Here is a 17753-nt window from a genome sequence, read left to right on the forward strand (position 1 = left end):
AAATCTGTCTCATCTAATGTATCATTTAAGACATATTTCCTTATTAATTTTCTGTTTTGGTGAACTGTCCATTGGTAAGTGGGGTGTTAAAGTCTCCTACTATTATTGTGTTACTGTCCATTTCTTCTTTTATGTCTGTTAGTGTTTGTCTCGTATATTGAGGTCCTCCTGTGTTGGGTGCATAGATATTCACAATTGTTATGTCTTCCTCTTGGATTGATCCCTTGATCATTATGTAGCGTCCTTCCTTATCTCTTGTAGTATTCTTTATTTTGAGGTCTACTTTTTCTGATATGAGGCTTACTACTCCTGCTTTCATTTGCTTTCCATTTGCATAGAATCTATTTTTCCATCCTCTCACTTTCAGTCTATATGTGTCTTTAGGTCTGAAGTGGGTTTCTTGTAGACAGCATGTATATGAGTCTTGTTTTTGTATCCATTCAACCAATCTGTGTCTTTTGGTTGGAGTATTTAATCCATTTACTTTTAATTATTGATATATTTGTTCCTATTTCCAGTTTCTTAATTGGGGTTTGTTTTTGTAGATCTTCTCTTGTATTTCCTGACTATGTAAGTCCCTTTATCATTTTTTGTAAAGTTGATTTGGTGGTACTGAATTCTCTTAACTTTTGCTTATCTGAAAAGCTTTTAATTTCTCCATCAATTTTGCATGAGATCCTTGCTGGGTAGAGTAATCTTGGTTCTAGATTTTTCCCTTTCAGTACTTTTAACTATATCCTGCCATTCTCTTTTGGGCTGCAGAGTTTCTGTAGAAAGATCAGTATAACCTGTTCAAAAATTTTGTCATACCCTTTCTTTTTCTCTTTTTTTTTTAATGGGACCCCTGTAATTCAAATGTTGATGTGTTTAATATTGTCCCAGCGGTCTCTGAGTTTATCTTCAGTTCTTTTCTTTCTTTTTACTTTATTCTGCTCTTTAGCAGTTATTTCCACCATTTTATCTTCCAGCTCACTGATCTTTTCTTCTGCTTCAGATATTCTGCTATTGATTCCTGCTAGAGTATTTTTAATTTCAATTATTGTGTTCTTTGTTTCAGTACATTTACTCTTTAATTCTTCTAGGTCTTTGTTAATTGATTCTTGCATTCTCTTCATTCTATTTTCTAGGTTTTTGATCATCTTTACTATCATTATTCTGAATTCTTTTTCAGATAGTTTGCCTATTTCTTCTTCATTTATTTGGACTTCTGTGTTTCTAGTTTGTTCCTTCATTTGTGCATTATTTCTCTACCTTTTCATTATTTTAAAAAACTTACTGTGTTTGAGGTCTCCTTTTCCCAGCCTTCAAGGTTGAATTCTTTCTTCTTTTTTGTTCCTGCCTGTCTAAGGTTTGTCCAGTGGTTTGTGTAAGCTTTGTGTAGCATGAGATTTGTGCTGAGTTTATTATTTTTTTTGATGGGCAGGGCTGAGTGAGGTGATAATCCTGTATGCTGATGATTGGGTTTGTATTTTTGTCTTGTTTGTTATTTGGATTAGTAGTAGCACAGGGTGCTACTGGTAGTTGGGTGATATTGGGTCTTGTATTCAAGTGGTTTCCTTTGTGGGAGTTCTCACCATTTGATATTCCCTTGGGTTAGGAGTTCTCTGGTAGTCTAGGGTCTTGGAATCAGTTCTTTCAGGGCTTGATCTCTGGCCAGGAACAGAGATTCCACAGGTAGTTTGTTACGGCATTAAGTGAGATTAAAACAGATACCCAAAAATGAGAAACCCAAGATGATCCCCAGACAAATGGCAGTTACAAAATCATGCAAATAATAATTAAAATAGTGGAATATGCACATATACACATACACACATAAGCAAAATCAAGATAGTCCAACAAAAATAAAGTACAATAGATTGACCCTGCAAACACTAGAAACCAAAAATGATATCCACCAGTTAAGAACACTAACTGAAACACAAACTAAAAAACAAAACTAAAGCAAGGTGCCAACTGGGGATAAAGCAATGAAAACAAAACTAACAAATATGAGAAAAAAGAAAGAAAAGAAAGGAAGAGTAGATATGCAAAGTTAAATAGAGGTAGATAAAGAAAATTTATATATATTAAAAATTAACTGCAAGGGGAAAGGAACAGTAGAAAAAGCAAACAAAGGAATAAATGTAGAAAAAATAATAGGTTTAAGAAATTTAAAAATTAAAATTAAAAAAAGAGGGAAAAAAAAAGAAAACTCTACAGAAGTGCAAAAGGCCAATGTAGAGGTAGAGGTTTATAACAGGAATAAAAAGTGTGATTGAAAAAAAAAAACCCTCAAAAGCTTAATTATATTTCATAGTGCTAATAAAATCAACAACTACAACAGAGGAAAAAAAAAAAGGAAAGAAAAAAAAAAAAGAAACTACAGAACAAGTCAAAATATAAGAAGAATAAATGTTTTTCTTGAGTCACTGCTGTCAGGGTTCTTTCCCTTGCTGGGAGTCACAGTCCACCTCGTCTACCTAGGATGCCCTCCAGCACTGTTCTGGTCTCCAGATCTGCAGTGAGGGCAGCTCAGACTCTAATCTGATCCTGCTCCTTTGTGTTCTTGCCTCCAATGTCCACAGCTCTCAGAACTAGTGCATTTTCTCTTGTGGGAACTCTCAATGTCCTTTTATATATTCCATAGACATAGGCTGCCTAGTTGATCATGTGGATTTAATCTGCAGCTTGTACCGCTGGTGGGAAGGTTTTGGGTCTTCTTCCTTAGCCACACTGCCTCTAGGTTTCAATTGTGCTTTTATTTCTACCTGTGTATGTGGGTTGTCTACTGGGGTTTGCTCCTGAGCTTGCCCTGGAAGACTTGTGTCTGCCCCAGTGAGAGTTAAGCGTGAAGGTGGCACAGCTGCTTGGGTTGCAGGGACCCTGGCTGTGCCAAGTGTGCAGGGACACAGACTGCCTCAGCCACAGGATTTATGGCCCTATCAGAGTCTTTTTTTCTAGCCTCTGGTGATCAGAGGGCCTCTTTGGCTAGTATTTCTCCATAGCTCCGCCTGTTCAGGCACTTAGAAGGTTCCATTGTCTAGGGTCCTTCTCTGTTGTTGGGTGCATCAGGTGCTTGATGGGCCAGCCTCTCTATTATTCAGTTGCTGGCGATGGCCTGTGGGGAGAGAGAGACTGTGGTGATGGTTCCACCCCACTATGCATGACTCACAGTATCACCTTGCTTCCATGGCTTTCCTCCACAGGCATTTCCCACCACAGTCTTCTCCTTCAGGTCCCCTTGATCCATCTCTCTGCAGTCAACAGCAGCCCTCACCCTGGGATTGCTTTACAATCCCTATGCTCCAGCTCCCACTGCTGCACCTTGTAGGGGACCTGTGTCCCTTTCTGGGGTACATATGGCTGTGGCAAGGACTGTCTGATTCTCATTCCATTTAGGCTACCACAGATCAGCTGCTTCACTCTCAGCCTTAAATGTTTCTCTTGTGACCCAGATAATTACCTTGATGTGGGAATTGGACCCCTGTTTCAGTTCCCCCACCCACCGAGGGCAGGTCCAGTCCTACTAACACTCCTGTTTTCCCTCTTAGTTCCTTCATCCTACTGAGTTTTGTTTGGTTCTATATATTCTTTTCTGGTGGTCAGGTACTCCTATCAGCTCTCAGCCGGTGTTCTGCAAGCACTTCTATCCTACTTCTCTGCCATCTTGTTCTCCTTCCAGTCTTCTCTGGATTCCATTCTTGATTATGGTCTCTTATTTATCCCACATAGACAATTACTTGCCCAATTCCTGTAAGTACTAATATCAAAATATATTTCAAATTCTATTTTTTATCTTTATTCTTGCCATCTCCATGCAAGCTACCATCATCTAATTCTAGGGCACTAGAATTTATGTATTATTTATGAGTATTTACTAAATATTATACAGAATAACAAACTGGGCAGAATTTGTTTTTAGGATTTCAAATTAACTGTAAACAGTAATTTTCAACTCCTAGAGTTCTGAAGTTATAAGGATAAGAGGTAAAAGTCAAATGTAAAAGAAATATTCTAAACTAAAAAAAAGAAGTCTTAATTTTTCTCCCTCAATAGAACTGCATGATGCCTGGGTATCTAGAGGAGGTGAGCCAGTAAATTGAAAACTTCTATTTCAGGTTCAGATTTTGATTTCTAATAATCCCATCTATCCTTTTATTTAGTTATTCAGAGTCTTTTGGTGAGAAGAAAAAGAATCCAAATTAACTTTTATATTATATAATCATAACTAAAATTTTCTTTAGCCAGTTACAAAATTTTGCATTAGGTGAATGAATGTGTGCATGTATACACACATATGTAAAAACATACATAGATATTAATATTCTGAATAGCAAATTATTATGCTGCTAAATAAATAGATGTCATCCTTCAGAGTGAGAAATTTTAATGTTGGTAGGAAGCTGTTCTTATGTGGGCAGACCAGATGAGGAACAGCAGCCTAAGATACACCATAGATGTTCTTCTTTTAACTTTTTGTGTTATATTGGAGTATAGCCAGTTAACAAAGTTATGATAGTTTCAGGTGGACAGTAAAGGGACTCAGCTGTACATATACATGTATCCATTCTTCCCCAAACTCCCCTCCTATCCAGGCTGCTACATAACATTGAGCAAAGTTCTCTGTGCTATACAGTAGATTCTTGTTGGTTAACCATTTTAAATATAGCAGTGGAGAAGGAAATGGCAACCCACTCCAGTACTCTTGCCTGGAAAATCCCATGGACGGAGGAGCCTGGTAGGCTACAGTCCATGGGATCGCAAAGAGTCGGACACGAATGAGAGACTTCACTTTCACTTTTCACTCTCATGCATTGGAGAAGGAAACGGCAACCCACTCCAGTATTCTTGCCTGGAAAATCCCAGGGACAGAGGAGCCTGGTGGGCTGCTGTCTATGGGGTTGCACAGGGTCAGACACAACTGAAGTGACTTAGCAGCAGCAGCAGCATCAGTGTGTACATGTTGGTTCCAAACTCCCTAACTGCATAGATGTTTTTCTTGATAAAGGTAAATGATAGTCTTATGTTTTTAACCAAATAAGTATAATGAAGTACTGTTAGCAAAGTGTGTGTGTGTGTGCATGAGTGCTAAGTTGCTTTAGTCAGATCTGACTCTTTGTGACCCTGTGGAATGTAGCCCTCCAGGCTCCTCTGTCCATGGGATTCTCCAGGCAAGAGCACTGCAGTGGGTTGCCATTTCCTTCTCCAGGGAATCATTCCCACCCAGGGATCAAACTTGCATCTCTTAAGTCTCCTGCATTGCCAGGTGGGTTCTTTACCACTAGCACCACCTGGGAAGCCCTTAGCAAAGTATATTCCTATGGTAAGATAGCTAATTTGATAATTGTTCAGGCAGAAGTTCTCAGGGGTAGGAGGGCTTATATTCCATGGGATGTTTTTTGACTACCATGACCAGAGGGTGTTAACTGGCGTCTAGTAGATGTTAGGGATGCTGCTAAATATCCTATAGTGCCCATGACAGCCCCATACAACAAATAGCTATACAATGCAAAAAGTCAATAATACTTTGGTTGAGAAACTCTTTTAGGGTATTTTTTTCCTGCCACATGATATCATAAGTATTTTTCAAAATTTCATTTAACAAAGTATCAATAGATGTATAATAGTTATAATAATTCTATTTGTGTGTGTATGTGCATGTGTGTGTGAAAACTTAAGTGAATAGAATTATTTATTTGTACTTGGAATAGTTTAAGAGAGGAAGGAATCAAGTGTAAATGCCAAGTTTCTGGCTTGAGCAGCTCATGAGGAGAATGTTGGTGATTATGACATTATGTAAAGTGAAAGAAACAGATATGTGGAAGAAGATCTTCAATTAAGATTTTGCACTTGCAGAATTTGAGGTACCTGAGAGATATGAAGAGGAAGTCCTAAAGATTAGCACATAGGTGTTCAAACATATATTTAATTTGAAATTGTCAGCATATGAATAGTAACCCTAGTTTTGGATTAAATCATCTAATAGAGTATGTCTTAAGGAAAAACCTTGACTTCTCAAGCTATGGGCCCCAGAGGATTTGGATCTAGTGATCTAGCTTTTGGGTGTAGGAAATTACAGCTTCTAGGCCTTTAAAAGCGGAGAAGGCAATGGCACCCCACTCCAGTACTCTTGCCTGGAAAATCCCATGGATGGAGGAGCTTGGTAGGCTGCAGTCCATGGGGTCTCTAAGAGTTGGACACGACTGAGCGACTTCACTTCACTTTGAGGAAAGAGTACCTTATATCAGAGTCCTTAGGAACAAAAACATTCACAGTATGGGTAGAGGAGAATCTAGCAAGAGACTTAGTAGAAGCCAGGGAGATAATAGGAAATGATCCAGAAGTGTAGTTTTCCAGGCCAAGGGAAGAGAAACATTTCCAAATGGATGAGTGGTGGTTGATATGGAGGCTTAGTGACCTTGGTGGACATAAAAAATGAATAGAAGGCAAATTATAATGGGTTGAAAAGTCCATGGTAAGTATGAAATATAGTTATGTTGTAGATTTATTTAAGTTTTGTTGTAAAGGAGGAAGAGGTGGATGGAGAGGGATGTGAGATCAGGGAAGGTTTTATTCATATTTTTAAATATCAGAGAGAATTCTTCATTGGTATTTAAAAAAAACAATATTTAAAGATATTGAAGTATTTCAAGTGCAGTTTGTTAATGAACAGACTTTCCATTGAGTATATTTCTATATTTTTTTTGCCTTCAAGGTGAAGGCAAAAGGTCAAGGTCAGTATTTTGAATAGTTGGTTGGATTCTCAGTAATTCAGCAAGTATGTAAATAGTTCTGTTAATTACCACAAATGTAGGTGTGTGTTTGACATGCAGACATTGCTTTTATTTTTCAGATCTTTCAAGAAATCGTTTTACAGAAATTCCTTCTGAGGTCTGGTTATTTGCACCTCTTGAAACATTAAATTTATACCATAATTGCATCAAAATCATTCCTGAAGCCATTAAAAACCTGCAGATGTTAACATACCTTAACATTAGGTAAGGAAGCAATTTTGGGGAGAATAAATTTTGTTTTTTTTTTAATACAGTTCTAATGATTTTTAGTTGCAAAGGAATGTAATTGGTTTGGCTATGTAACCTATGTCTCAACAGCATCTTATTTGTATTTTCTATATGTCCATATTACTTTATAGATTTTTGGTCTTGTTCTTGAGAGCAGTGCTTCTCAAACTTCAGTGCCCAAAGGAACCAGATGCAGATTCTGATTTCATAGGCCAGCATTTCTAACAACTCTCTGGTAATGCCCATGCCTGCTGGTCCTTAGGTCACTTTGAGTACCAAGGCTTTAGAGCAGAAATATTTTGCTGAAATCATAGTACTACAACACAGGTTTATTTATTAGCACCCCCAATTAAAGTGGAACATTATAAAGAAACAGTTCTTGAGTTATATTTTTCACTCTTGTGACTTCTTGTTGCTACCTCAAGGATGGATAGATTGGGATGGGATTATTGGAAGGTTAGGAAGTGGATAATAGTTGATGTTAATAATAATTTCTTACTGTGTGCCAAGCAGTGTTAAAAATACTTTACCCATATTACCTCATTTCATCTTCACAACATTTTCAGATATGTGGTTATTATCCCTGCACTGCAGATGAGGAAACTGAAGCACAGAAGTTAACTATTTGCTCAAAATTACACATGCTGCAACTGGTAGAGCCAAGATTCTAATCAAAGCAGCAGTATGGCTGTAGAACTCTCATTCTTAGCTTTATGCTGTTTTTATAATAGACTGAACATTGAATAAGTATAAGAAAAAAAATGCCCTACCAAATGAGTGACAGTAAATGGGAAGTGGTATATTGTGACTTAATTTTAGAATCTTATTCTTATTTTTGTTTTATGTTTTGAATTATAAGGGAAAACTTCTTCCTTAATGAAGTTACTTGTCTAAATTCTCAAATAGGGAAGTAGTAAATATAATTAATATACGTCAATGATAATGTTCCTTTCTCTGTGATATTGATCATGTATATCTCCCTCAGTGGGGTCACCTGGCAGTACATATTACTTTAACTGAAACAATTTTAACCTTAATATGTGTGAGAGTAATTTCCTTCCATAGATATTGGTCATTTGGGTTGCTCCTTTCTCTAACTGGGTACATAATCTCCTTGGCCTGGCTTGGGAAAGGTTTGAGGAAAGTGAGGTATTTTTAAGTTTTTTGTCTTTATTATCATTTTATTATGTTCTTTTATGGAAAAAACAATTTGTCCAAAATTGAATTGCATTTATATATTAACATTTATGGTATATCTTAGAATAGCTTTACTAAAACTTTTTGTGATTCTTTCCCATTTTGATCTCTAAAAGTTGACTTGTAATTTTTATTTACAGACACAATATTAACATAACACTTGTTCTAATGACTGGCTTCCTCTGGCTGTCTCTAAAGCATGTGGGAAAAGTGAAGATTTATGATTATTATCTATGTATAAAGAAATAGAGAGCTGACTTCTAATTCAATAAACCTGCTTCTTAAGGGAAGAAAAGAAACCAATTTTTAAACTTTCCTAGTATGAGGGAGATTAGATTGAGTTTTTATGTGCCATTCTTTTTCCTATTTATTTATTTTTTATTTTGGTGAAAAGATTTTAAGAAACTTGTAAGATAATTTTTAGCTTATTCTTTCTTCCTGTATACTATGCTTCTTTTCAGTAGAATCCTCAGGAAGACCCTCTGTGCTCTAGACAGACCACTTTCCCAAGGATTGTACTTGATCCTTAAAGTGCAAGAGTTGTGACAAACACCTAGCATATTTGACATTCCAACAGTCTGGCTAGGATTTCTGGTCTTGGGGCATTAGCCTTTTTTATTGAAGTCTGTGCCATGTGATTAAACCAGTCTAGTTTTTCTGGACATCCTCTGCAGGCATAAAATGGGGCAAAAGGGCTTGAAGTCCCTCTCTTGGGGTAACACTGGAGTTTTATTGCTGTGTATGTTATATAAAATGCTATGTACAAGCCTATAAATATCACTTTGAAAAGCAGGGAAAATAATAGCAAATTGCTAATGAATGCTTGATAGTATGTAAATGTAGTGGTACACTTTATATATATTTTGGTAGTAGAGTTGTCTTAGTCCATTCATGGCACTATAACAGAATACCATAGACTGGGTGGTTATAAACAACAGAAATTTATTTTTCATAGATTTGAGGGCTGGAAATTTCAAGATCAAAGTGCCAGCTGATTCAGTGTCTGGTGAAGACCAGTTTCCTGATTTATATAGGTAGATGACTCTCTTCTAGCTGAGTCCTTACATGGAGTAAAGAGCAAGGGAACTCCCTGGGGTCTCTCTTTAAGGCCACTAATCACCTCCCAAAAGCCCCACCTCCATGTACCATCACGTTGGGGATTAGGCTTCAATATTATAGTTTTGAGTGGAGAGAACACAAACATTTAGTCTATAGCAGGGATAGTTTAGGTCAATCTACATTGGCATGCAAATTTGGCCAAAATTAGTTTGAGGGTAAGGGACCCAAAGCCAAATCGCCTGGATTTGAATCCTGGTTCTCTCACTTACCAGCTCTGTGACTTTGAGCAGTTTACTTAATCTCTTTTAGACTTTTTCTTCATCTGTAAAATGGGCATTATGATAGTATCTATCTTCCTAAAGTAGGTTGTTGTGAGGATTAGTCAAGTTAATTCATGTGAGGTGCTGTGAACGTGGCCTGCTGCTGCTGCTGCTGCTAAGTCACTTCAGTCGTGCCCGACTCTGTGCAACCCCATAGAGGTGCACCCCACCAGGCTCTCCCGTCCCTGGGATTCTCCAGGCAAGAACACTGGAGTGGGTTGCCATTTCCTTCTCCAATGCATGAAAGTGAAAAGTGAAAGTGAAGTCGCTCAGTCGTGTCTGACTTTTAGTGACCCCATGGACTATGGCCCACCAGGCTCCTCCATTCATGGGATTTTCCAGACAGCAGTGCTGGAGTGGGGTGCCATTGCCTTCTCTGGAACATGGGCTGCTACATAGTAACAAATGTTAGTTGTCCTTATATTTAAATAAATCTGCAGAGACGGGAATGTTGTATCAACTATGAGCTGAAATGAAGGTGCTAGTAGACTGTTCTACCATAAACCTGCAACAAAAGAGAATGGGTTAAGGTTACTATGTATTTTTAAAGGTATAATTCTATTCATTCTTTCATAAATTTGAACACAGGGCATGCAAATTTATCCTTGGAGCCTTCCCCTAGTGAGAGATGTAGAGGTATTGAATATAGTGAAATTATACCAGAGAGCAAGGTTCTGGCAATTCTTTAGCTCGGAAGAATTTTGAGAATTCTGTTAGAATTTTCTCTAGCTCAGAAAAATTCTGAGTTTTGAGAGCTGGTGATGTGTAGGACAGTATTACAGATCACAGTTCAGGCTTGTGCCTGGGCACGTGACTTAACCAAATTTAACCTTTAATTTTATTTGTATAATGCAGGTAATACCACCTGTCTTGTTAGGTTAATATGAGGATTTAATGAGACAGTGCATGTAAAGATATTAGCCTGTTACAAAGTAAGCAATAATTAAATAATAGTTGTTATTCAGTGAAAAATTCTTAATTTTGAAGTGATTTGTTCTTTTTCAACATACTTCATTTCAGACTTATTTCTCATAATGAGACTTTCTTATTCTTTTCAGTCGAAATCTTTTATCAACATTGCCAAAATACCTATTCGATCTTCCCCTTAAAGTTTTGGTCCTCAGTAATAATAAACTGGTATCCATTCCAGAAGAAATCGGAAAATTAAAAGATTTAATGGAATTGGTGAGTAAAATAGTTGTATCGATTGTATGTAATGTGCATAACACATATCTTTATATTTCAGGAGATTAATTCCTTTATGTAATTTCACTTTAATTAAAAAAAAAATCTTGGTATATGCCTAAGTTCTCTTTAATGATATTTCGAGATACCCTTGCTTATGTCTGATTTTAGCTCACAACTACAATAAAAACCTTGGTTGTTCCTTAGTCCTAGTGAGATCAGAAGACTTGCTTACAAATCTTAAAAAATACTTTCAGACAAATAAGCAATTGTCTATCCTTTTTGTAGATAGTAAAGTTCTTAGATCAGAAAAAGGTAAGGTTATTTTTTTTAAGGTTTTACAGGACTTCAATGAAGTCTTCAGAGAGAGGAGATAAGAAAGAGAGTACAATGCCTACATGCAGTAGAATTAATAAAATGACCTTTGTCTATATCCCCATGTAATTTTATAACACTTTTGAAATGAAGATAAATGGAAAGAGGCCTTTATATATAATTGATTGTAGAAATATAGGAATAATTTAAAGTAATTACTTTGAACATATCATTTTAGGTATTATAGGACAATGAACTCAGAGAAACATAATCAAATCTTCAAAACAGTGAGCTATTTTCACATCTTTCTGTTACTTCTACCTTACACAATATACCATGCTGTTTTTTTTTTTTTTTTCTGTTTTATCTTGAGTAATGCTTTTCCAATACATAGATTTTTTTCAAGTGTTCATAAATATGATTTTTTATGTGTGGAGGGCAAAAAGTTTTCTTGAGGAACTTGTGTATTAGTTTATAGTGGGAAATTAATGTACAAATAGAATGTAATGAACAGAAATTTCAGGAATGCCTTTTTTAAAATTCATAAGCATATGCAGTTGTAATGCAAGGAAACTTCCTTGAGTTTAGTCTTATTATGTTGTAGAACCACAGAATTTTAATATTGTAAGAAATCTTGTAAGTAATCAGATAAAACCACTTCCTAATGCAGGAATCCCTGACACATCTAGTTGTATAGTTTCAATGGTGGACAAATCTTTGTGTTTGTGTATCTGAGGCAGCCCTAATTCTCTTTTGCAAAATTTTGTTAACTTTCTTATTTTGAACTAAGATACATGCCCCATCACTTTTATCCATTGGTCTTGAGACTATCATGTGAAGAAGTATAGATACTGATAACTTTTATTCCCTTCAGATATTTATAATTTATTGTGTGTGTACTCTCCATTTTACCAAACTCTTAAGACCTGTTTTTCTGTGGCTTAAATATTTTTATTACCTTTATTCCTTTTTATGGTTTCTATATTTCTATTCTTTATTGCCTTTTATTTTTAGCTATTTCTATCCTTAAAATGCTCCCTTTTATTATAGTCTCTTTTAATGTAACACTCAGAAATGAACAGAAGATGCCAGATGTGATCTAACAAATTCATAATATAAGGGGTTCATTACTGTCTTTGGCATGCACACTGTTAATGTTTTTAAAGATTTTTATGTACATTCTCCTTTAAGATTCTATGATTCTGGGACTTCCCTGATGGTCCAGTGGTTAAGAATTCACCTTGCAATGCAAGGGATGCAGGTTCCATCCTTGATCAGGGAACTAAGATCCCACATGCCATCAGGCAAGTAAGCCCACTTGCCACTAGAGAGCCAGAGCGCTGCAAGGGAAGATCCTGCATGATGCAACAAAGATCTTGTGTCTGCAAATAATACGGGAAGAAGCCAAATAAATATTTTTTTAAAAAAGATTCTATGGCTCTGTAATTTCTTTTTTTCTTTCTTTTTCATTCAGTTTTTAACCCTATGTTTTAAATTACATTACATGAGATAGTTTTTGGATAAATGAAATTTCAAAAATATTTAGGATTTTGAGATTTAGTGTAGTATTTTTATTTAAACAGAATATTAAAACATATTAATCATTGTTTTACTAGCACTGTAAATTTATTGCACTTTCAACTTTCAAAATCAGTAACAGTGGATAGATTGCATTAGGGTGGCTAATTGATAATTTTATTTTTTGAATTGACAATTTACATCACAGAATTAATTTGTGGATATTACCTGTCATTGGAATGTTTTCCCAGGACAGTATATCCTAGGAATGTCATAGCCAGCTATAGTGAAGTCTGTCATTAGATCTAGGAAATACTCTCAGGCCTTCAAATCCCAGCTGAGTATTTTGTAGAGTACCCATTGGTGAGTAGTTCAGTATCCTGTGCCGGGTTTGTTTCTTCTATGAAGTGGCAGCTGCCTGTCAAATTTTTATTATTTTTTTTGTAGGGACATCTTCAGTATTAGGCTCTTTTGGGAGGGAGCCATAGTATCTAATGGATGTTTTTCCGAAGTTTTCTTATCCATCATTTGGACTATCCTCAACACAATAGCTAAGATGATGTTTGTCAAAACATAAGTTAGATTGTGTCATACCTCTGTTTAAAAGTTTCTGGTACCTGGCCACATTTCTGAGTAAAAGCCAAAACTTTTCCCTCCATCCTAGTCTTCCCCTTGCCCACTTTTCTCTAGCTACACTGGATTCATTGCTGTTCTTAGTACATGTTACATATGCTTTGCTTAAGAGCCTTTACATTTATTGTTCCTTCTGTCTGGAATACTCCTTTCTTATGTATTGGCATGGCTCATACTCTTAATTCCTGTAATAGTGCTCAAATATTAACTACTTTATGAAACAATCTAAATTCCTATTCTTCTCCAATATTACCAACACTAATTTTCCTTTACCCTGCTCTGTTTTTTGCCTCCATAGCACTTCTAGCATATTGTGTAATCTACTCCTTTTGCTATAATGCAGTATCCATAAGGAGCTATGAGGGCAGGACTTTTTGTTTGTTTTATTCATTGATACGTCCCCAGCACCTAGAAGAGTGCCCAGCAAATAGTTCGTATTTGATAAATAGTTGTTGAATGAAGATGGCATGTAGATATATTTTAAAATCTATAGATGATTAGATATTATTTAATATTCTTTAGGGGCTTCCCTGATGACTCAGTGGTAAGTCCACTTGCCAATGCAGGAGATGAGGGTTTGATCTCTGGGTTGGAAAGATCCCCTGAAGAAGGGGATGGCTACCCATTCCAGTATTCTTGCCTGGGAAATCCCATGGACAGGAGAACCTGGCAGGCTACAGTCCATGGGGTTGCAAAAAAGTTGGACACCACTCAGTGACTAAACAACAACAATATTCTTTTGAATTTACCCTCCTGCCTTTTTTACTTTTGATAAAACAGTACATGTATGTGCCACCCCTTTCCTTCCAAGCTAAATGTCATTTCCAGTCAAAGTTGGAAATTGGGGGCAGTTGCAGTAGAATATGAATTTCATTTGCAGTGTGTCTAGAATGACTTCTGCCTGAGATCTTGCAGATTCTTCTTCCCTTTCTGTTGATGTGATAAGAAAGGGGGAGAGGACTGCACAGTTTAATAACTTAAGCTGTTCCTTTCTTCTATTATTGTGGAAATGTGGTATTGTTTACCTTTAAATTGAGGTTTGCATTTTAACATAACCATGAGGCAGTTCTGACCAGATCTCTTAGAATGTCTTTGGGTTATGATGTGAGCCACCAAATTTTGAGCCTGTAATCCCTCATAGAAACAGGTTTTGTTAAATCAGTTCTGACCATGGGCTTTGATTCTCCAGCTCACATCTGTAAATCCTTGCCTTTCTCACCTCCTGCCCAACCAGGTATCTCAAAACAACTACTTTTTGTGCTTAGTCACTCAGTCATGTCTGACTCTTTGAGACCTCATGGACTGTAGCCCACAAGGCTCCTCTGTCCATGGGGATTTTCCAGGCAAGAATACTGGAGTGGGTTGCCATGTGCTCCTCCAGGGTGTCTTCCCAACCCAGGGATCAGACCCAAATCTCCCACATTGAAGGCAGATTCTTTATCGTCTGAGTCACCAGGGAAGCCCAAACAACTACTATAATTGACAAATTATCCCAGTGATTGATAGTTCTCTTTCATTTTACCTATGAATGAAGAGCACCTTCTGGTTTTAGTTGATAAGAGTGGTCTTTAGTTGAGATTTTCAAAATGCTGACTTGTGTATTACTAAGTTATAATCTCACACTTTTACACAAAAAAATTTATGTTAATTGTGCTGGATTGATTTCATGATGTAAATATAAATCTGCCTGATAATCCATATTTAGAGAAATGACATTGGAGGTGACTTGCTAGCTATTAGCCATGTGCTCTAATTAAAAAGTAGAAATATAGCTCTCTTTCTCCATTAGTTTGTTATAATTTTATTTTCTTTTTTCCTTAGGATATTAGCTGCAATGAGATTCAGGTTCTTCCCCAACAAATGGGAAAATTACAATCACTTAGAGAGCTAAACATAAGAAGAAATAATCTTCAGGCATTACCAGATGGTAAGATGCTCACTGTTCTTACTCACATGAATAAGAGAATAACTATATAGAATTTAATTAAATTATTTTTGTTTCTGAACAGAATTAGGAGATCTTCCCTTAGTCAAGCTGGATTTCTCTTGTAATAAAGTGACCGAAATTCCAGTTTGTTACAGGAAGCTGCATCATTTACAAGTAATAATTTTGGATAACAATCCTTTGCAAGTACCACCAGCACAGGTTTGTAATTTAAAACAATGATACTTGCTTCTTTTATTTTTATTCAGAATTATATGTTTCTGGTAAATACAAAAGCATCAGAATTAGGAGTCAGTTTGTTTTTGAGGTATTACTCTCAAAAGTGTTTTTTCTGGGAAGTGGCTTTTTCACTTGCATAGGAGGTTTAGCTTTGTTTCTAGAGAATAGGATTTGGATAACCCAGATACCAACTTTCTGCTGTGAACTGATAATTCTGGTTGTTTGTGTTGTTTTAAAAGGATAGACTAAGAATTCTGTCTACCTCTGTCCTACTCAGGTATATATATACTTGAGATTTGTTGTGTGATTGATTGGAATACATTTTTAGCACCAATAGGTGGAATCATAACAGAAAGAAAGATTCAAGTTGAAAAGTATTAATTCCTACTTTTTTGTTCAGTCACTCAGTCATGTCTGTCTCTTGCAACCCCATGGTCTGAAGCATGCCAGGCTTCCCTGTCCCTTATTGTCTCCCAGAGTTTGCTCACTCATCTCCGTTGAATCGATGATGCCATCCAACCATCTCATCCTCTGTTGCCCCCTTCTCCTCCTGCCTTCAATCTTTCCCAGCATCAGGGTCTTTTCCAATGAGTTGGCTCTTCGCATCAGGTGGCCAAAGTTTTGGAGCTTCAGCTTCACTATCAGTCCTTCCAGTGAATATTCAGGGTTGATTTCCTTTGAGACTGACTGGTTTGACTTTAAGTTTGAGAATTAAATTCATGTGGAATCCACTAAAATGATAGTAAAGGAGTACACTAAACTCTAAACCCATGAAGACAAAGATTGAGAGAGAAGAGGACAGCAGGGGAGAGATGGCAACAGAATTTTGGAAAATGGAAAATAGGTGAAATAGTGGTAACTAGGATCTCCACTTACACTGCTCAAGAGTATCTGATTGAGGAGGCGCATGGTAGTTAAATGCCAGCCTGTACTCTATTTCCAAGCTATGTGCCCTGGCACTGGGTTTGTATACATCCAGAAGAGTTGCCTTTTTTTCCTCTTTTCCTACTAAGGTGCATTCCACTCATTGCAAACGAGTGCCTTTTTTCTAAATTCAAATACTAAAAGCTGGCTGGAGTCTTGGTAGTAGCTACCATAGCAGGATGGGGAAACCCAAAACCTGTGTCTGCTATGGGAGAAGGCAACAAGAAGCGAGGTGATTTAACTGTGTTAAATTTGGGAATGGCTTGGGTGTTTCCTTGGTGATTATTGAATGAAACATGTAACTAAATAGAGGGATGAAAGACTTAAAACATGAAGGTCTGTAGAATATCTAAGGCTCTGCTATTTAATAGGACTTTCTAAATAATGGAAATGTTGTATAATCTGTGATGTCCAATACTATTGTTCATTCACTCAGTCATGTCAGACTCTTTGTGACCCCATGGACTGCAGCATGCCAGACTTCACTGTCTTTCACCATCTCTCAGAGCTTGCTCAAACTCATGTCCATTGAGTTGGTGATGCCATCCAAACATCTCATCCTCTGTTGTCCACTTCTCCTCTTGCCTTTAGTCTTTCTGAACATCAGGGTCTTTTCCAGTGAGTTCACTCTTCACATCAGGTAGCCATGTATAGGAGCTTCAGCTTCAGCATCAGTCCTTCCAATGAATATCAGGATTGACTTAATTTAGGATTGACTGGTTTGATCTTCTTGCTGTCCAAGGGACTCTCAAGAGTCTTCTCCAACACCACACTTCAAAAGCATCAATTTTTTGGCGCTCAGCCTTCTTTATGCCATGAACTTCCAGATGTTCAAGCTGGATTTAGAAAAGGTAGAGAAACCAGAGATCAAATTGCCAGCATCTGTTGGATCATCGAGCAAGCAACAGAGTTCCAGAAAAACATCTACTTCTGCTTTATTGACTATGCCAAAGCCTTTGACTGTGTGGATCACAACAAATTGTGGAAAATTCTGAAAGAGATGGGAATACAAGACCACCTGACCTGCCTCTTGAGAAATCTGTATGCAGGTCAGGAAGCAACAGTTAGAACTGGACATGGAATAACAGACTGGTTCCAAATCGGGAAAGGAGTACGTCAAGGCTATATATTGTGACTCTGCTTGTTTAACTTCTATGCAGAGTACATAATGAGAAACGCTGGGCTGGATGAAGCACAAGCTAGAATCAAGATTTCTGGGAGAAATATCAATAACCTCAGATATGCAGATGACACCACCCTTATGGCAGAAAGCGAAGAAGAACTAAAGAGCCTCTTGATGAAAGAGGAGAGTGAAAAAGTTGGCATAAAGCTCAACATTCAGATAACAAAGATCATGGCATTCAGTCCCATTACTTCATGGCAAATAGATGGGGAAAGAGTGGAAAGAGTGGCTGACTTTATTTTTGGGGGCTC

General features: G+C 37.0%; 1 protein-coding gene across 4 annotated transcripts in view; it reads left to right on the top strand.

Annotated features, from left to right (window-relative positions):
• LRCH2 (leucine rich repeats and calponin homology domain containing 2) overlaps nucleotides 1–17753 on the top strand; it is a 104556-nt gene that overhangs the window by 26230 nt on the left and 60573 nt on the right. For all 4 annotated transcript variants that reach the window (XM_086386836.1, XM_086386839.1, XM_086386837.1 and 1 more), the window contains exons 2-5: nucleotides 6836–6980; nucleotides 10639–10765; nucleotides 15053–15158; nucleotides 15241–15377. In XM_086386836.1, the coding sequence (XP_086242962.1) occupies nucleotides 6836–6980; nucleotides 10639–10765; nucleotides 15053–15158; nucleotides 15241–15377 (515 nt within the window). The remainder of the gene's footprint in view (nucleotides 1–6835; nucleotides 6981–10638; nucleotides 10766–15052; nucleotides 15159–15240; nucleotides 15378–17753) is intronic.

Source organism: Bos grunniens, chromosome X, assembly GCF_055505025.1.
Source record: "Bos grunniens cultivar Pamir isolate PY7600 chromosome X, Bosgru_T2T1.0, whole genome shotgun sequence".
NCBI classification, from domain to species: Eukaryota; Metazoa; Chordata; class Mammalia; order Artiodactyla; family Bovidae; genus Bos; species Bos grunniens.